The sequence below is a fragment of the Lathyrus oleraceus genome, chromosome 7 (assembly GCF_024323335.1).
Source record: "Lathyrus oleraceus cultivar Zhongwan6 chromosome 7, CAAS_Psat_ZW6_1.0, whole genome shotgun sequence".
NCBI classification, from domain to species: domain Eukaryota; kingdom Viridiplantae; phylum Streptophyta; class Magnoliopsida; order Fabales; family Fabaceae; genus Lathyrus; species Lathyrus oleraceus.
This window is the reverse complement of record NC_066585.1, coordinates 526,675,355-526,696,594: the sequence shown is the minus strand read 5'-3', so window position 1 is coordinate 526,696,594 and position 21,240 is coordinate 526,675,355. Positions and strand designations below refer to the sequence as shown.

Sequence of the window (21,240 nt, the reverse complement as noted above, 5' to 3'; positions counted from 1 at the left end):
ATAATTGGAATTATTGGATTATTATTATTATTATTTTGGAATAATAATTATTTGAAAATATATAAGTGTGAAGTAAGGAAAAAGAATCCCATTTGGTAAAAAGAGTTTTACGTGAAACAGAGAAGCGGCTGAAAAGTGGAAAGTGGAGAAAGGGCAAAGAGGAAGAGCAAGGGCAAAGGTTGGAGAAGAGAAAAGCTTGGAGCTTAGAGATTGCCGGATTAACTCAGGTAAGGGGGGTTTATCGTCGTTTAATGGGTATTATGGGTTAGCATGTAATGGGTAGTGATAAGCCGTTGAATTGACCCTAATTGGGATTACGAATGCTGGAAAAATTATGTTGGATAAACTGTGTTTAGGCTGTAATTGAATCTGTGTTTGGGTTAGTTGTGAATTTCCGAACGTATAGCTTTTTACGGAATTGGAATCGGAGGTCCGGAAGTCCTCCAACGGCGGAAAATGCGGAGAATTCTGCATTCTGCCTTGTGTTAGCGCAGGAACAGCTTCTGTCTTGCGTTAACCGGTTAACCCAGGGTGTTAACCGGTTAACACTGTTCTGTATTTTGAACAATTGCTGTTTTGTCTGCGTTAACCGGTTAATCCAGGGTGTTAACCGGTTAACACTGTTGTGAATGCTGAGATATGGCTGTTTGTGCTGCGTTAACCGGTTAACCCAGGGCGTTAACCGGTTAACACTGTTAAGTTTTGGGCAGGAAGCGTGTTTGTGCTGCGTTAACCGGTTAACCCAGGGCGTTAACCGGTTAACACTGTTGCAGAGTGGAAAAATTGTTAATTAAAATGTTGTGTGCCTAATTGATGGTTGCCTATATCGGTGTGTGATATAGTAGGGATTATTTCCCGCTGTTTTGAGTAGTATAGGTATTAGTAGAGTGTGCTAATACTGTGTTTAATTATTTGACATGATATGATGTGTTGATACATGTGTTGATAATGTATGATGGTATGCATAATGTTGTGAATGAGTATGTTATGCATGTGTTGTGAATGGATTGTTTTATGGCTTAGAGAGTGAGCATCGGTCCATTGTGGATTATTGTTGTGATGTTGCATTGCTAGGTGATTAGCGTGCATAATGTGGCCTTTATGGTGGTAGCTAATTCCCATGGTGAGGAATTAGTGATGTTAGTCATTTGGACTGTTTTTGATGTTGCATGCTAGGTGAATTAGCGTGCATAGCATGGCCCTTGGGGTGGTAGCTAATTCCCATGGTGAGGAATTAGTGATGTGAGTCACTAGGTCTCAAATGAGTGGGACTAGTGAGCTTGGTAGTCGTACCTAGATTTGGTCGGTGAAGTTGAACTATATGTTCACGAATAGTCGGTACCGCATGCATGGAGTCTCATTGCATAATATATGTGTAGTGTATAATATGAATGGATGTATTCCAATGTTATACGTGTGTTGTGTTGGCATTGAGCATGAGTATGAATTGTGTTGATATTGAGTATGATATTTGAGCTGATGTGCCGTTACTGAATGTGTGATACGATTAGGGTGATTAACGTGTTAAATTACTTAACATGACATTATATTCTATAATGCTTATTATATCGATTGAGGAACTCACCCTTACAACTATTTTTCAGGTAGCGAGCAGTGATTGAGTAGAAGCTAATGCTTGGAGTCTAGTGTAGTCTCCTTAGTGGGTCATGCTCTGATAGATGTAACATCGGGAGGGAACATTTTAATTGTGTTGTTGATGTTTGTTGAACCAGTTTACATGTAGTATGTTACATGTTTTGAATGATCGATTTGATCTCTATCCGCTGCGTATTGTGCAATACTTTATGTTTTGAGTTAAATAATGAGCATGACTAAATAGTATGACGAATGGTGCGAAATAAATGTGTGACACCCTTAATTGCATGATTACTCTGATTTATATGTTGTTATTTTAATTAAATATTTGGGGTATTTTAGAAGGGTGTTACATCGTTCACCATATTGGGGCCATTGAAAGTCAACTTCCCTTTGTCGATCATATCTTGTACCTCTTTTTCGAAGACTTTGCACTCTTCGATTGAGTACCCCACTACTCCATCATGAAATTCACGTTAGACATCTGAGTTGTACCAAGGAGGAAATGGAAACTTTGTGGGTTTAGTTTCTCTAGGAGTTATCAACGAGCTTTGGACCAACTGATACCACAATTGATTGTATGTCATTGGAATTGGGTTAATCTGGCGAGTCTCTATTTCTTGCCGATTTGGAGGTCTGCGTTGATTCCAACGCTGACGTTGATTGTATAGATTTTGATCATGCTGATTTTGATGTCGAAATTCATGCAGAACTTGAGTTTGATGATTCAGTGGACCTTGCCACGATTGTTGATACTATGGACCGGGAGGTAGTGGTTGCTGGCATTGAATAACTGTTGCATATAGATGTTGATAATAAAGCACCTGAGATGGAGCTTATGGAGCTTGGTGAGTTTCCCATATTACATTAACTTCATCCTCCTCTTACTTTTAGGCATCGCTAAGCGATTCACTCTCACTAGTTTGGATACTTGAGACGCCTTGGATTCTTCCGCTTTTAAGGCCACTCTCGATGCATTCCACAATTGTCACCAGGTCAGAGAAGGCTGACGATGCACTGCTTATCATACTTTCGAAGTATGGGCTTTGCCAATGTACTAATAAACATATCAGTTAGCTCCATATCCAGCATTGGTGATTGAACCCGAGTAGCCAACTCTCTCCATCTTTGAACGACTCAGTGCTCTTCTGAGTAAGATTTCGCAATTGAGTATGATTTGGAGCCGCATCTCTATTGTATTGGCAATGATTCATAAATGCCTTAGCTAAGTCTTTCCAGGTGTGGAAGTGACTTAATTCTAGTTGCATATACCATTCCATTGATGCTCCACTGAGTCTGTCTTGAAAATAGTGGATGAGAAACTTGTCACTGCGAGAGTACACAACCATCTTCTGACAGTGCATCGTCAAATGAGTCTTTGGACAACTAATCCCTTTATACTTCTTGAAATCCAGTGTCTTGAACTTTGGAGGCATTACCATGCCTGGCACTAAGCACAAGTCAGAAGCGTCGACCCCATAGGCATCGTGCCCCCTATGGCTTTAAACCTCTCTTCCAAAACACGACATCTTTCAACAATCTCAACATCTTGTGGGTCCTTGGTTTTCACCACCGGGTTTTCCCCTAGGGAGTTTGGCATGGTGAATTCAAACCCATGATACTCAATAGCATCATGAGGCAAGGAATGCCCATCTTGGACAGTGTAACGCTCTTGTATAGCAGAATTCATAATTGGGATTCGTACAGGCTAAGGTTGAGCATGAACATTTACTTGAGGTGGAATGGCATTCTCAGTGACGGCAGGTAGTTGCATGTTGTCCTCTCTCTTTGCCAAAACTATCATTGCCTCCATGAGTTGGTTAAGCTGGTTTTTCATCAGGTTAACATCTTATCTTAATACAACCTAGCTTTGATCCCATGGGTCCGTGATCCTTCAAAAACTACTTCAAGTCTGATATGAGTAGTCGAGAAATCAACTGATGTTTATGGGCAGAAGTGTCGCATCCGCGAAAAACAACCGGCGGGCTGAAACAAAAAACAACACAGAGCCGCCACTGCGCGTTATTTATCCCAAGATAGGGAAAGGAAACGCTCAGAGAAACCTGGAAAAAGCATGGTCTCGCGACCAAAGAGAAAGGGTAACGGAGTCGGTTACGCAAGGGGAAGGTATTAGCACCCCTCACGTCCGTCGTACTCGACGGGATCCACGCTCTAAGAAAAGAAAAGGTTGCTAAAACACCACACACACACACACGCACCGAAGACAACACGGGTGGGGTTAAGAGGAAGAGAGCTCGATAGGACATCGCATCCTATGCCTACATATCTCGTCTGGAACGAGAATCAGAGCTGCCGTAGTTTGGCTCACGCACGCCAAACAAACAAACACAAACACAGGCAAACTGGGAGCCTGAAGGCCAATCACTGGACTTACATCAGCATCCGAACCAAAACACACACAAAAGGGCAAACGTGGAGCCCGACTGCCAATCACTGGACTTACATCGGCATCCGAACCAAACACACTATCAGGATACGGACAGCCAATCGCTGGGCTTACGTCCATATCCTGACACACAAGAAGATAACAAGTAAACACACAAAAAGAAAAAAAAAAGTGCCCGGAGAGACCTCGCACGGTCTCCTGCCTACTGTTCGCTGTGAATTTTGGCGAACAACCTCTGGTTTACCAAAACTTGTAGAATTGGGTTACTTGCAGGATCAACCACACAAATCCTAGGACATGTGCAAAATCTAGATGGTCTTGAAGATGTCTAAAATCACTTTCATATCTTTCATTTCTGTTCTCTAAGTGTTTTACGTCGAAATATGTTGATTACAATGTTAAGTGGATGTAAATTTAACAAGATAAAGTAAATGGCGGAAAATAACTGACGAAATGTAAAGTGTCGAAAAGGATAAAGTGCAGAAAGATAAATGACTGGAAAACATAAAAGAGATTTGTAAAGAACTTTGAACTTTATAAAATAAACTTTGAAGGAATTGGTGTTTGTTTACACATACATTTTCCAAATATGACTCTTTTCTCTCACACGGGTACTTTTAGTGTTTTCAGGAATTTTGTATAAGTAATTCTTCACACACTTTTTTAGATAATAACTACCCTATATATACACAAATAACATAACTGTTATTAACGACTAAATCCTAAAACTATGACACATGGCTCTCCTCCTTTCGCCAGATGCTTCCACGCGTCTTCTGCCAAACGTCACAACCTTTTAAATTCAAATTTACTTTTAAGTCGAAATGACGTTTTCCTTCAGGATTTTTGTCGAATTATCAACATACTGCAATGTTCTCCCTATCTGTCAAAAGTGCTTTTCCTAGGTGCAAACATCTTTGTCGAAATGACGAAACTTCCATTTTGTCGAAGTGTCGAACCATACTTATTAATCAAATCGTTTCAACCCATGTCATCATTTGTCGAAAAAATCATTTCTTACACCAAATCTCATGGCGTCGAAAACGCACGTATACAAATTGCCCCCCAGCAAAGACGTTTCGACCGTTGTTTTGGAGAAACAGTCATTTGTTGTCAATCAGTGTTTTGATGCCATGTCATTTAATCTTCATTAAATGCAAGTCTGATAATCTCAATTCCCAATGCAGGTTCATCATTACACTTTCTCCACAATGTCACGTCTAGCCCACGTTCACAATCTACTTCCATCATTTCCTCACATCATGGTTTCTTTTCAACTTCCACCTCTTTATCATTTCCATCAGAAATGGCCACGTGTCCCACTAACACCATTACATCTAAAACGTTTCAACATCTTCTTCCTATAAATACCCATAAACCTTTTCTTTAAACCCTTTTACGTTTCAGATTTCCTTTTTTCATACCCATTTCTCAAGCTTTTCACATTTTCTGAGAAATCTTCTTCAGTTTTTTTTTCCAGCAATGGCGCCTCAAAAACCCTTAAGCAGTAAACACTCCAAGAAGAAACAAGACTCATCTTTTCCTCCTGTGCATGATTTAAAAGGGCCAATGACCATTGGAAATCAACAGTATGTTCCGGAACCTCCAAATGAAAAGGAAAAAGACTGCATCTATAAATCTCAGGTACTAATCCCTGTTCTTATTTCTGGAAATTATCACGCTATGTTAGGTCCCCTTCCAAATCCAGAGATTAAACCAGAGCGTTTAAGAGAATTTTTTCCATCTTACTTTCACACAAAACCCATAGGCGCTGGAAGAAAACCTCAGCCTAAAGAGAAAGTTGTAGAACAAAAAGATTCATCGAGTTCGACGGATATTGGAGAGTTGGACTTAACCTATTTGAATTTTCCCAGGATATTTAGAACCTGCCCATGGTCGAAAGATCCTTCTGACTACGTATCTTGGTTAGATAAAATCGAAAAAGTTAAAGGGTCTTTTTGGAAAGAAGTAGGCATTTTCGACCTTATCCAGTTGTCGAGAGTAGGACCCAATATCTGCCCAAACATGCTTTTGGCTTCTCTCTACTTTTGGGATAGTACTTACAACACCTTTCACCTTCCTTGTGGGATGGTTACGCCTACCCTTTTCGACGCAGCAGCCATTGTTGGTCTTCACCCCAATGGTATAGATTTCGACCCTACTGTCTTAAGTGAAGATACCATTGCTTTCGAGACTAGCCTTGCACCCTACTCCTTATTCATGTCCTATTACCATGATAAGAGTACCACTGAAGTTTTAGATGTCGAACATATAGCCTTTTTGACACTATGGCTGTCCAAATATGTGTTCTGTTCTCGCTCTCTTCAAGTTGCCAAGAGATTTATCACCATAGCCAATCAGCTTCATGCAGGCACGAAACTATGTTTGAGCGAAATGATTCTGGCGAATCTCTATGAATCTCTGAGCGAGAGCGTACATTTCTTAAAGAACACCAAATCCCAAGGGAAAATCAACTTATCAGGACCTTTTTGGCTCTTGCAACTATGGCTCAATGCCACCTTTGAAGCTAGTCTTCCTGTAGCACCAGAAATAGATGAAGAAGAAGTAAACAATAGGACTGTCGAATGGCCAAGATTAGTGCTACTAACGCCAACTGATGAAGGAATCAGCCTTCGACAAGCTTTTAAAAGCTATGTTATGATGTTTGCTAAAAGTCATCAATTTACTTCGACCATGGCACCTTTTGCTGATAGAAAAACCGGACCTAAGTGGTTTACCCAACAACTGCCCTTGGAGATGCAGAAGGACGAAAACACATTTCTGAATGTTTGGGAATCGTTCTTGACCCCTAGGCTCCTTTTTTCTTATCGTAACACCACTAAAAACCAAATTGCTTTGATAGTTTATCAACCCAACCTTGTTTCTAGACAATTTGGTCTAATCCAAATCAAACCTCAACCTATATTCCCCAAAAAGGGGTCCATCATCTTTTATAACTCCCTTCACACTGAAGACGAAGGCAAAGAGCTGTCGAAGAAACTAGCTGATGCTTCTCTCGACATTCGACCAGTTATTTTTCGACCATCATTCTTATGCACTCCTGAGTTTGATGAATGGTGGAAGGATTATTATTCCAACAAATTTTTTGACGTAGCTGCTTTTGCTACACATTTGACAAATGCTTTCGCTTTTGTGCAGGATCGGACCAAAAAAGGTATTCCACGACATATTAAGGAAATACAGAAATTTCAAAAATATTTTGAAACTGCGTATAGACCTGATGATCTTAGTCGAACCATATGCGAAGCAGCGGCCGAATTAAAACGTAAATTGATAGAGAAGTTTAAAAAACTGTCATTGCCTTCCAATCTTTCACCAGAGGCGCGCTATGACCTGGCTTTCAATTGTCATCCACCAAAGTTTCCTCCTTTGCCAACTGCTGACTTTGGGGTGGCGTTTGGTTTTCCACTTCCAGACTAGTTCCTTTGTGGGGATTTTATGAAAATTCTTCGTCAAAAGTATCAAAAACCTGCTGAGCGTGTGGTTCCGACTAAGTATCATCTGGGCGAATATCCAGGACACCTTCATATTGGAATAGAACACGTTCGCGTGGAAGATACCATTCTTGAAGGTGTTCACAGAAAAATATGATTTTTCTTTCTGTTATTCTAACTGTCTTATCATGTATCTCTTATATTTGTTTCTGAATTTTCTTTCTTTCCTTAGCCGTGAAGATCCCTGCTAAGAAAGCTGTTGTCGAAGCGTCGCCCAGTACTGCTAAGAAGCCTTCGACAAAGGTACAACACTTTTTTTTCTTATTATTTTCCTTCCATTATTCAAAACTAACTGGCTTTGGCCTGTATGACTAGGTAAGTCGAAAACCCTCAACAATCCAAAAGAAGAAGAGTGAAGAGGAGAGAAAAGAGGATAAAGTCCCTAGTGAAGAGTCTGGTGATGAATCTCCAGAGTTAATCCCTCCCCCTCAGAAGAAAAAGAAACTCACGAAGGTCTCTTCCCAAAGGTCCATTGTTAACCCAATCAGGAAGGATTCTGCCAGTACTTCTCCTGCCAAGCCTCAGTCGAGAGATATGGGGAGTGGGAAATCCGGTTTTAATACTGAAATTCCTGAGGTAAATTTTTTTTTTTTTTTTTTTTATTTCGACAGCATATGTTTACCTTTCCTACATCTTTTCTTCTAAATCTTAGAATTTATTTTTAGGAACAAGTGGCTGTCGAAAAAACGCCTGAGAAAATTTTGGAGGAAACAGCCCCAGAGGAAGATGTCCCCACAAGTGACCATGATATGCAAACCGTAGAAGAATTCGACACTACAGTGGGTGACGCCTCTGAAGATGAATCTCCTCCTCATCCAGGATTGCATGTTGCACCTCAGGGTGATGATATTGAAATGGAGGTTGTAGTCGAAGATGATCCTGAAGATGGAGCTGCCAGAGATGGGGACAACCAGTCGAAACGAACAGAGGTTGAGCGTATTTCGACGCGAAACACTCCACCTGCTTCTGACCGGGCCCAAGGGAGTGGCAAATTCACTGGTTCGACCAGTTTCTCTCGCGAGGAGCTTGAAAATCTCAAAGTGCAAAGACCTTTGGAGTATCTGAAAGCCATGCTTAGCACCCGTTTTAATTTTCAGGATTCTTCGCAGAGTAGTTCGACCACTTCTGGGGCAACTTCTGAAGCACCATCACTTGGCAGCCTCCTGACCAAGATCAAAACGAAAATCCTTGATGTCGATTTGTTTAAAGTCTTGGAAGAGAATTCCCTTGCTCAAATTGGTCTTAAGAAAATCTTGAAGCAAGTGAATGTTTTGGAAACTTCTGCTGAGATTGGAAGTTTCGTGATGGAGTTGATGACTCTCATTGACTTGGCCACTGCAGATCTCCATCGTCAAAGGGATCTTACCGCTCAAATCTCCTCCAAGTCTGAAACTCAAACTGCTGAATGGGATGCCGTTTCGACTTCGACTGACAAAGTTTCAAAATTGCAAAAGCTCTCTGAAACGTATGTTGAAGAAGTTGCTGCTTGCAATGACAATATTCAAAAATGGAAAACACAGATAGCAGCACTTCAAGAAAAGATCTCTCAAGAGGAGAAACGTAAGGCATCCATTCAGCAACCCAAGCAGAGCGAGATTGACGAAGAATTGAGGGTGGGTATTCGACATGCAGAGAAAGCCCATCAACTTAGTCAGGAGATTGAGACTCTCTCTACTCACAAAAGTCTTTGTGATCATCGACTCCAACTCCAGAGGCAGAAGTTCGCCACTTTGAAGGAAACTTTTGCCAATTTTAATTTTTAGTCGAATTTATTTAGCAACTCTCAGCCCTTTGAGGCTTTCTTTGTAATAACTTTTGAATGCCATTTTTATTTGGCCCATCTTATCACAATTATGTTTTGCACTTATTTTGTTACTACTTTTACTTCTTGCAATATAGGCTTATATTTTTTCAAATACTTGCCATTTATTCTTAGGATTCTCTTATCCTTCTCTATTTCTTCTATTTCATACGCGCCGTTTGAAAATGTTCTTAAGACCTGGAAAGGTCCCTCCCATTTAGGAGACCACTTTCCCATTAATTTATCCTTTCGATCCATAGGAAGGATTACTTTCCACACAAGATCACCTATTAAGAAGGTCTTGAATCTTACTTTCTTGTTGTAAAATCTTTCGACTCTCTCCTTTTGTCTTCTTATTAGGTCTAGCGCGCGCAGCCTTTCTTCGTCTAAATCAACTAGTTCGTCCATCATCATACTCCAATATGTATCTGATGGGATTTCATGATGCCTTTGCACTCTGACTGATTGCAGATATATTTCGACTGGCAAAACTGCATCGTGTCCGTAAGTCAACTTGAATGGAGTCGAATTCGTTGCCTCTTTGGGGGACGTTCGACAAGCCCACAAGGCTTGATCCAAAGTCTTATGCCAATTTCTAGGCTTTTTCCCCACATGCTTCTTAATCAAGTTTATCACTACCTTGTTGGCTGCTTCAACTTGCCCATTTGCTTGAGCGTAGTAAGGTGTCGAAGTAAGGAGCTTAAAACCTGTTTCTTGTGCAAACTTCTGCATGTTTTTACCGGTGAACACAGATCCTTGATCTGTTGTTATTGTCTCAGGTATCCCAAATCTGTAGATTATGTATTTTTGGATAAAGTCTATGACTGCTTCTTGATCCACATTCGCCAATGGTATGGCTTCGGTCCATTTTGTGAAATAGTCTATCCCAACCAAAATGTACCTTTGCCCTTTTGAGGAAGCTGGTCGAATCTCCCCGATCAAGTCCAACGCCCATCCTCTGAATGGCCAAGGTTTTATAATTGAGTGCAACTCACTTGCAGGGACATGAGGTATGCCTGCATGTACTTGACATTCCTGACAACCTTTTGCGAATTCGACACAATCTTTCAGCATTGTTGGCCAATACATTCCTTGTCGAAATAAAAGCCACTTCATTTTGTGACCTGCTTGGTGCGCGCCACACGCTCCACTGTGTACATTCGACAAGGCTATGTAGGCTTCGTCCTCACTCAGGCATTTCAACAAAACTCCTTCTGCAGTCTTTTTGAACAATTCATTTCCCAAAAGTACGTAACTCAAAGCTCTGTATTTTACCTTTCTTTCCGCTTTCTGATTTGGGTCTTGTAGATAATCCTTGACAGGCTTTCTCCAGTCTGTTATTCCTGAATCATCTATGTTGAATATCTCGAAGTTTTCTTCGTCACCGTATCCTAATCTTATTGACTCTAGATCTGATGGGGACAACTTGGTGGACACGACTCTTCCTCTGACTTCAATGGCTTCTTCTAACTTTTCCTTCGACACTTTGTATCCGGACGCTAGTTGAGCAAGATCATTCGCTTCTTGATTCTTCAACCTGGGAATGTGCCTGAAGACGACGTTGTCGAATGCTTTGAGAAGTCTATTGGCTATTACAAAGTACATGATTAAATTTTCTTTCACGCACTTATACTCTTTCGTCAACTGCTTTATTACCAGTTCGGAATCACCCATTATTTCGACTCTCGTTGCCCCCAATTTCAACAAGATTTCAAGTCCAGCGATCAAAGCTTCGTATTCTGCTTCATTATTTGAACACAGACTTTCAACTTTGTACTTGAATTTTGTTGGAATTTTTTCAGGAGAAATAATCAACATCCCAACGCCCGTTCCGTTTTTATGACTGGAACCGTCGAAGTACAGTTTCCAAGGCTCCAGTTCGACGTATTCCACGTCTTCGTTTATAGAGTGGTCCGCTATGAAATCAGCGACCACTTATCCTTTCACTGCTTTTAAAGGCAGATATTTCAAGGAGTATTCTGTTAAAGCTAAAGCCCACTTTCCAATTCGACTATGTAAAATAGATTTAGATAACATATACTTTATTACGTCGAAATGGGAAGAAATATATACATCGACAGGTTTTATATAATGCTTTAGTTTGATACAAGAGAAATATACACACAGGCATAACTTTTCTATAATGCTATATCTAGTTTCGGCATCGTTCAGGACTCTACTGAGATAATAAATGGCCCTTTCGACGCCATTCTCATCTTCTTGACACAACATACTTCCTAATGTTTTGTATGATGCCGAAATGTACAATCTCATATTTCTTTTTCTGCAAGGAGACATCAGGATTGGGGGATTAGCCAGGTACTCCTTGATTTTATCGAAAGCCGCTTGCTGTTCTTGCCCCCATGCGAAGTCTTCTTTCTTTAGTCGAAGTAGAGGAGAGAAAGCTTGTGTCTTCCCACTGAGGTTGGAGATGAATCTTCTGAGAAAGTTGATTTTCCCTAGCAGAGACTGCAACCCCTTTTTGGTTGATGCCGCTTTCCCTTCCATTATGGCCTTGGCTTTATTTTCGTTTATTTCGATCCCCTTCTTATGGACCACAAAGCCTAAGAAATCACCCGCCTGCACACCAAAAGCACATTTAAGTGGGTTCATTTTCAAACCAAACTTCCTCATCCTTTCAAAGGATTGTCGAAGATGATCTATATGATTTTTTCCTGAAACAGACTTAATCACAATGTCGTCAATATACACTTGCATGAAAGTTTCGATGAAATCATGAAAGATGGAATTCATGGCACGTTGGTAAGTCGCTCCAGCGTTCTTTAAACCAAAAGGCATTACTACCCATTCGTACGTTCCTATGGCTCCAGGACAACGGAAAGCCGTTTTAGGAACGTCTTCTTCAGCGATAAAAATTTGGTTATAGCCAGAGTATCCGTCTAGCATACTTAAGTACTCATGGCCGGCTGCAGAATCTATGAGCATTTCTGCCACTGGCATAGGATATTCATCCTTTGGGTAGCCGAGTTTAAGTCTCGAAAATCAATACATACCCTAAGTTTGCCATTTTTCTTAATTACTGGAACAATATTTGCAATCCATTCGACATACCTGGTTGTGCGGATGAACTTGCATCTTAGAAGTCTTTCGACCTCTTCTTTTATTTTCGACAGGATTTCTGGTGCGAAGCGTCTCGGAGTCTGCTTTACTGGCTTCTTCCCTTCCATTATTGGCAACTGCATTTCGACCAGACTTCTGTCAAGACCAGGCATTTCGTCATAATCCCATGCGAAGCAATCTTTGAATTCTTTCAGCAACTGGACTATTTCGACCTTGAACCGGGGGTCCATTTTTGCGCTTATGTACGTTGGTCTATGTTCTGCCCCCGCTCCTATGTTTATCTCTTCTAAAGGATCCCGCGCCACCATCTTCTCGTTAGTTGACACTGGATCTTTTTCGAACCCCAGAGGTTCGTCGTCGTAAATGGCGTCAAGCTTTGGTGTTGCCATCCGCCCATTTGGTTGGTGACATGATCTTCCGCAACGTCTTCTTGAGGACATTGTTTGTTGGAGTTCTCTTGGTTGGCTTCGACAGCCATATTTTTTACCTCAGCCTCAAGGGCCTCTTTTAGTTTGTTTTCGGCCATGTAAGCCGTAATCTTTTCGATCGCTGATTGTTCACTCGTCATCGTCAAATTCACTACCCCATCCCGTCGGCGCTATATGAGTGGTTCCCCATATGTAAGTTTCGCCAATCACTTCTTTATCCCACTGGAAACCATGCGTTGGATGTAGGTACATGGAGCAATAGGCATTGTCTGTCGTCTTCAAGTCGAATTCTGCCGGGCTGCAGGGAGGTATATGAGCCAGGTTTTTGTCGAAGCTTTGGCTGTTGACAGTGTTTACCTCGGTCATGAAGTAGCTTTGGTCAGCCTCGATGTTTTCGACGATTCCATCTGGCCTCCATATGGCTATCCGCTGGTGCATTGAAGAGGGTACAGCTCCTACGTCGTGAATCCATTCCCTACCAAGCAGCAGGTTGTAGTTGGCTTTCGAAGCGATGACTATGAACATTGTAGGTCTTGTTATGGTTCCTACAGTTAAGTTCACTTGGATGACTCCCATAGTTGTCCCTATCTTCCCTTCGTAATTCGACAGCACCATGTTGTGAGGCTTCGCGTCCGAATCGTCTTTTCCAATCTTCTTCAGCATGTAGTGGGGCATCAAATTCACTGCCGCTCCCCCGTCCACCAGTATCTTATTCACGCCGACATTTTCCACCTTTCCTTTTATAAACAGAGGTTTCAAATGCGCTTTCATGGAGTCGTCTGGTCTTTCGAAAAAAGCGTTCTGCTCTTCGACGCATCCGTTGTTCATCACATAGTAGCAGACGGGCTTGTGTGCCATTGTTTCTTCCTCCATTTCGTCTCCTTCATCCTCAATTTCCATGACTCTATCATAGTCTCTAGGGAGAACAGAGACCACGTTGCAAATCACGTTGAAGGATGCCTCTGAGTCAGAGTTAAAACTGTCGGTTACTTCATCATCTTCCTGCATCTTCTCTTTCGACGCCACCGATTCGACAACTCTGCTAGGATTGATCTGGAGGGGAGTCTCTTTCCTGCTCCTTGTCTGACAATTGTTGCTAGATTCTGCTTCGTTTGGACCATTCATGTTCTTTTTCGCCATCTCTATTTCTGCCCTCTTCTGCCTTTAGAACCTCCTCCATTGGGACCTGGACATGGGATTTTTGCCTTTGTAATTCTCTGACGGGTATGGTCTTGGCTTGTGTTTTTCCATTTCCTTCTTGCCCTCCATCGACGCGCCTCTCTGAACCTCGAACTTTCCCCATTTCTTCTGCCCCTGGGCGTCCCTAATGGGTTGAACCCATTTGTCGTCCGTCGCTTTGTCAGATGGTTTATAGGTGTTCTGGCGTCTCTCTCCGTGCCTCCACTGGTGGTGATCACTTCTCCTTGGGTCATATCTCACTGTTCCCCAATTCTCTTTCCTTTTGGTCTTATCCACCGCTTCCAGGTTGGTTGCTGCCTTCCTGTCGAAGACTGCGCTGCAGCGTGGGCACAACATCACTTCGGTTTTCATCCTTTGGCACCTCTTGATGAATTCCATTAAGTTTTCCTCCTCTCTAGGGTACGCCAGCCTTTGGTACTCTTTCTGACGACGCTCTTCGCCCTCTTCGACCTGGTCCTTCTGAGATATTTCTACCATATTTACCCCAACATTTTGTTCGTCGGCGATGCTTAATTCGTTCATCTTCCTGATGAGCCTCTCTTCTTCGCCTTCGACGCCTTTTGGTGTCTGGTCGAACTCTTTATCTGGGCAACAGCACCAAGATATGGTCCTGGGACCATGTTTGCAACAGCATTTGTTCCAATTCCTTCTGGGGTCTTCCATTGTCCTACGCAGAATCCCACTGATCATGGGCTTCGAAGGACCGTTAGCGGCTTCCGCTTTGATTTTTGTGACCTCTTCACTGAAAGGCCCCATGGTGTTGACGCAGTTGGCGATATCACCTTTCTTTGCTTTGTTAGAATCAAGGCCTTCAGCAGCCTTGTTTTCAATCGATGGGTCTTCAGTAACCCTCCCCTTCGTATTAGGGGCATGCTCAATTGCGTCGACTGTCTCCTCATTGTTTTCTGAAGAGGCATCTCCCCAACCGCTTGGTTGGATTGTGTTGATGTCGATCTGAGAGCTTGCCGGCGCGTTGTACTTCACAAGAAAATCATATTTCCCACTTGGCTGTCCCAAGCGGTCCCAATTCTCCTCTTGTCGAAACTCCACATTCTCGACAGCATTGTCACCGTCCTTCTTGTCGAAACCTTCAGTAGTTTCTATTCTTTTCTGGCTTGCGAGATCATCAGTAATCTCGACCATGTTGACATTTGCGTCGAAGCTTCCAGGGGCTTCCACCATTTCCAAATTGCCATCAGGAGCAACTTCGGCCTCCACCATGTTTACGACGGATGGTTCAGCGTAGTGGGCTTCGACTGCTTGCATAGGATTCGAGTCGATCTTCATCTGTTGTTTTGGTTTGTCACCAAACTTCAGCCTTCCGTCCCGGATAGCATTTTGAACGAGATCCCTGAAAAGGAAACAACGAGACGTCTTATGGCCCAGAAAATTATGGTATTTACAAAAACCTCTCTTTTTCTGTTGTTCCATAGGCGGTTCTTTAGCGCCTGGTGGTTTTATTAATTGACCATCTTTAACCAACAGATCGAAGATTTCGTCACATTTGGTAATGTCGAACGTATAAGTCTTTTTGGGGAACTTATCGTTGGTTTCGACTGGGTTTCCGTTCGACGGAGTTAGTACTTTGCACGAATAAGGTGGCCCTTGTTTTAGTTCTGCTAGGTCGATTTCTTGTTCGTCGAAGCTACTTGGTTCGTGTTCGTCGAACTCATCATCTTGGCGAACCCCTACGTAGGCTACCCTCTCTTTTTTATTCTTATTTGCCCTGAATTTTTCGTCCCTTAACCTTTCGACCTGTCTCACTCTATCCGCTAATTGTGCCATATCCCTCAGATACTGGGTATCTAGTTTCTTCCTTATAGAATAGTCTAGTCCCCCTGCGGCCATTTCGACCAACTCATGTTCTGGCACTGGGGTGAAACATCTAGCCTTTAGCAATCTGAACCTATTTAAATAATCATCTATTGGTTCTGAGTGTTTTCTCTTGACACTGGCTAATTCTTTCAGACTTATTTTTGTTTGTCCCATGTAGAATTGTTCATGGAACAGCCTTTCTAATTGGGTCCACGTGTATACTGAGTTTGCAGGCAAAGATGTAAACCAAGTAAACGCGTTTTTTGTTAAGGAACTAGGGAAATATTTTATTTTCAAATTTTCGTTACGGGCTATCTCCCCTGCCTCGATCAGGTAACGTGCCACATGTTCTATAGTGGACTCACTAGTGTCCCCTGAGAACTTTGTGAACTTAGGGACTTTCCACCTTGGTGGCAATTCTTCTTGCAGAATATATTCTGATAGTGGGGATGCGTAACTAGGCCTTTGTAAACCCATGTTCATCCCATTTTGTGCCATTATCGTTTCGACCATGGCTGCCAAATTATTTTCGACAGGCGGATTATTATACCGCATCCGTTGTTGCAATACAACATCCGCGTCCTGGCCTCTCTGGATTACTATCCTTCTAGGCTCTTGTGGAATGGGGATTTCGACACGAGGCTGTTCGACTACATCCTCTCGGTTTCTGACGTTCGTTTGAGGATTGTCTAACGGTATCTGGTTTATCGTAGGTTCTTCTTGGACCGCTACCGCTGGGTTATGAACCACTTGTTCTCTGTGTCGAGTTTGAGGGACTCCAAAGAAATCAGCAATGCGCGTCATTTGCGCTGCCAACGCTTGGTTTGTTTGAGTGGTGTTCTGTATGAGTGGATTAAACACCGCTCCCATTTGTTGCGTCAACATTTGGACCATATCATGATTACTCTCGTCCATCTGCTGTCTAATCACTTGCGCCGAATTATTTGTTATCGGCGGCACGTAAAGTGGTTGTTGATTCAGTCTACTCACGTTTCCACCATATCCTGACCCTTGTAAGGGTGAAGACACGTTGGCCATCGAGTCTGAATATATTAACGGGGAGTTATGTAAATTTGCCATCACCGAAGTTGGCATTCCGAAGGGTTGTTCCCTACCAGGCGGAGGCATGGTGAAATTCGTTACAAAAGGCCTAGAAGTGTTTCCCACAGGGGGGGGTGTCCCAATGGGCATTTGTTGTGCCCTGAAGGACGAACTAGGCGCGTTTTGTGACATCGAAACCGCTGGTATCGACCCCGCTGACGAAGGTACAGCCTCTGACACAGGGACCGATCCTATATTGCCTTCTGTTGAAGGGACAGGGTTAGATACTGGGATGGATTCGTTAGGATTATTTGGCTGGTTCGCCATTTTCCTTACTCTTGTTCTTTTAGGTATTTCTACTTCGGATACGGCTAATTTACCGCTTCTCAGTCTCATACAAATGAAGGACAGATTTTGACTAGCGATTATCTAACTTTCTAAATTTTTGCACAGTCCCACTGGGTGTGCCAATTTGTTCGCTGTGAATTTTGGCGAACAACCTCTGGTTTACCAAAACTTGTAGAATTGGGTTACTTGCAGGATCAACCACACAAATCCTAGGACATGTGCAAAATCTAGATGGTCTTGAAGATGTCTAAAATCACTTTCATATCTTTCATTTCTGTTCTCTAAGTGTTTTACGTCGAAATATTTTGATTACAATGTTAAGTGGATGTAAATTTAACAAGATAAAGTAAATGGCGGAAAATAACTGACGAAATGTAAAGTGTCGAAAAGGATAAAGTGCAGAAAGATAAATGACTGGAAAACATAAAAGAGATTTGTAAAGAACTTTGAACTTTATAAAATAAACTTTGAAGGAATTGGTGTTTGTTTACACATACATTTTCCAAATATGACTCTTTTCTCTCACACGGGTACTTTGAGTGTTTTCAGGAATTTTGTATAAGTAATTCTTCACACACTTTTTTAGATAATAACTACCCTATATATACACAAATAACATAACTGTTATTAACGACTAAATCCTAAAACTATGACACATGGCTCTCCTCCTTTCGCCAGATGCTTCCACGCGTCTTCTGCCAAACGTCACAACCTTTTAAATTCAAATTTACTTTTAAGTCGAAATGACGTTTTCCTTCAGGATTTTTGTCGAATTATCAACATACTGCAATGTTCTCCCTATCTGTCAAAAGTGCTTTTCCTAGGTGCAAACATCTTTGTCGAAATGACGAAACTTCCATTTTGTCGAAGTGTCGAACCATACTTATTAATCAAATCGTTTCAACCCATGTCATCATTTGTCGAAAAAATCATTTCTTACACCAAATCTCATGGCGTCGAAAACGCACGTATACACCTACATACCTCGTCTGGAACGAGGATCAGGGCGATGTAGTTCCCCTGAAAGGGAAAGAAATTCTAGCCAGAAACCAAGGGGAGACACACTACTAGGGAGCTGGACTCGAGCCTAGTGTTATCATGCATCATTGCCCTATGTTGTGGTTTCTACCTACTTGCGCAACAGCAAGCTAATCCTATCCAGGAAGAAAGCAAGCATACAAGCATACAAGCAAACAGAGCAAACAAATATTCACAAAGCACACACTATATCCAGTCAAGTGAGGCTCATACAAGGGTGGACTGCCGAGGCAAGTCATCTGTACAAGGCAGAGTTAGCTCTTAACCTTGCCATTGAGGGGCTAAGGTGAAGCTGATGAAAGGTGAGTGAAGATTAGACTTCACAGCTCTTATCCCTGTCCAGGGAGAGCTTTAGACAAAGGAGCGTGGGTCTAGAATGGAGGGACCCTTCTACGCTCAAAGACTCTGACACAACTGTACAAAGTACAAGATCTTGGGTTTGTGTCCCAATGCATCTACACAGTGGTGTGAGCAGAGGGACGACTCAACAGAATAATGGGGGATAGATTGCATATCCCTTGGGTTCCGCCAATTGCCTCATAGAGGTCTTCACCTGCTTGGCACAAAAGTAAACAATCACAAACATCGCCTCTTAAGGAGGACTTCAGACAGTTGCCTGGCCAGGTAACAGGCCAGGTCTTCCAGACTACATGAAGTATAGAGATTCTACCTCAACTGGTTTAAAAACCAAGCAACGGCAAGCAAGTTCTTAAAGAACTGTAAGCGACTAAAATGTACCTGAAATCAATCAAGTATCATCAGTACTCAGACAAACCAACAATAAACAGCAAAAGTCAATCTATACAGACAACACAAGTTAATGCACATAAATGCAAGCCATGAGCCCAAGCTCAAGCATCAAACCTACAACATAAAGCCAATGTTAGTTCACAACATCAAACAAAACTCAATTTAATCAACTTGCACTTTTTCCCGTAAGCCTTTTGCACTTTTAACCTGAAAATCCACACCAAATGTGAGAAACTAGACCACTAGGCCAAGCCTAGGGTCCAAAGGGGATAAAAAAATCAAAATAGAAAGTGCAAACCAACCAAAATCACATTCAAACAAATTAAAAGCAAATGCAATTGATCCCATGCTCATATCAATCACCATTATCATTTCATGCACAATTTAACATCAAACATGCAATTTGTAACTCCAAATGACCAAACAGAACTATCTCACTCAAAAGCATACCAAATCAATTCAATTAATTTCACAAAAATTCACACCTAAACAGGACCCATTCAATGTATAGCATGTCAATTTTCAGCTCAATTGGACAAAATAAAGTAGGTCAATGAAAATCAAGAATTCCAGACACAATTATACAAACCAATTCAAGGCATCCAAACAAGCATCATCTTCAATAAATCATAAAACAGTGACAACATATTAGAAATGAATGGGATCAAAACCATGATTTCCTATAATGTGTCTAGAATGCTCATACCAAATTTCATCTTTATCCAATACCATATGAGAATTTCACAAGCAAAATGCCAACATGTGTCACACAATGTCACAAAATGAGCATACAGAGAAGAAAATTATCAATCAATTAGAAAATGCAACCAAAAATTCCAGAAAAATTCACATGTTATCTTGACATATCAATGATCATCCACACAAAATTTCAGCTCAAATCAACATCTCTAGGCATTTTAAATAAAATCATGAAGTTGACCTAGCTTGCACATAACCTCTCCATCTTCTGATCAAGACTTAGGAGGATGACTTGCACAATGTGACCACATGATATGCAATATGCAATGCCTAATGACCTAAAATGATATGCAATATGTTAAGCTAGTTCCCAAGAGAGGAGTGCAAATTTTGAGGTGTTACAGCTGCCCCTATTCAATCCACTGTGAACCTGTCGATATGAATAGCCCCGGCTTTCAGATGATCAGGATGAAGAGTGATTGAATACCAAGAACAGACGAACAATTTGCACTCTGATGGGAAAATAATTAACCACGCCTGTCGGAATCGGCGAAGAACACAATCTCGAAGCAAGACCCGTCTGGAACGGAGAAAGTCGGCCTGATCACCGAAACAGTAAAGTCGACCTGGATACCAAAATAAATGGTAACACGGGGATAACCATGGCCTGAATACCACATCCGCTGGGGATTATATTTCTTTTTGATTTTCTTGAACCCCGAAAAATTTTCTTCCGCACCAGTGATCCTTGATCACTGCCTTTGAACCCCGACATCTTGTTTCCTTGTGATAATTCCGCTGACAACGTCGGAAATAACACCAATCACCACTCTGAGGGCGACATATCAGAGGGTACACCTTCCACCAGACACTGACTGATGACTGGGAAGAAACTCGACGTTTACGTGACATCGAACGATGATGTTTACTGACACCAAAGAAAACTCGACCAGACACTTACTGATGACTGGGAGAAAACGCGACGTTTACTGGACATCGAACGATGATGTTTACAGGCATCAAACAATGATGTTGACAGGACAAACAATGATGTTGACAGGCATCAAACAATGATGTTTACAGGCATCAAACAATGATGTTTACAGGCATCAAACAATGATGTTGACAGGACATCGAACAATGATGTTGACAGGACATCAAACAATGATGTTGACAGGCATCAAACAAGGATGTTGACAGGACATCACACAAGGATGTTGACAAGACATCAAACAAGGATGTTGACAAGACATCAAACAAGGATGTTGACAGGACATCAAACAATGATGTTTACAGGCATCAAACAATGATGTTTACAGGCATCAAACAATGATCGGGAAATAACTCGACGTTTACTGAACATCGAATGATGATGTTTACTGACACCAAAAAAAAAAAAACTTGACCAGACACTTACTGATGACTGGGAAATACTGTTGCTCCAAACTCACAATACTGAACTCCTCGGAGTATCGTCTTCACTGTACGGAAAAACCAAATCTCAAGCGGCAACCACGGCTC

At 41.8% G+C, this 21,240-nt stretch overlaps 1 protein-coding gene across 1 annotated transcript in view; it reads left to right on the top strand.

Moving 5' to 3' along the window:
- Window positions 1-5,131: 5,131 nt before the first annotated feature.
- LOC127104773 (uncharacterized) overlaps window positions 5,132-21,240 on the top strand; it is an 83,715-nt gene continuing 67,606 nt past the window's right edge. The window contains exons 1-4 of the mRNA XM_051041929.1: window positions 5,132-7,178; window positions 7,691-7,761; window positions 7,834-8,094; window positions 8,184-8,517. Of these exons, the coding sequence (XP_050897886.1) occupies window positions 5,486-7,178; window positions 7,691-7,761; window positions 7,834-8,094; window positions 8,184-8,517 (2,359 nt within the window). The 5' untranslated portion in view covers window positions 5,132-5,485. The remainder of the gene's footprint in view (window positions 7,179-7,690; window positions 7,762-7,833; window positions 8,095-8,183; window positions 8,518-21,240) is intronic.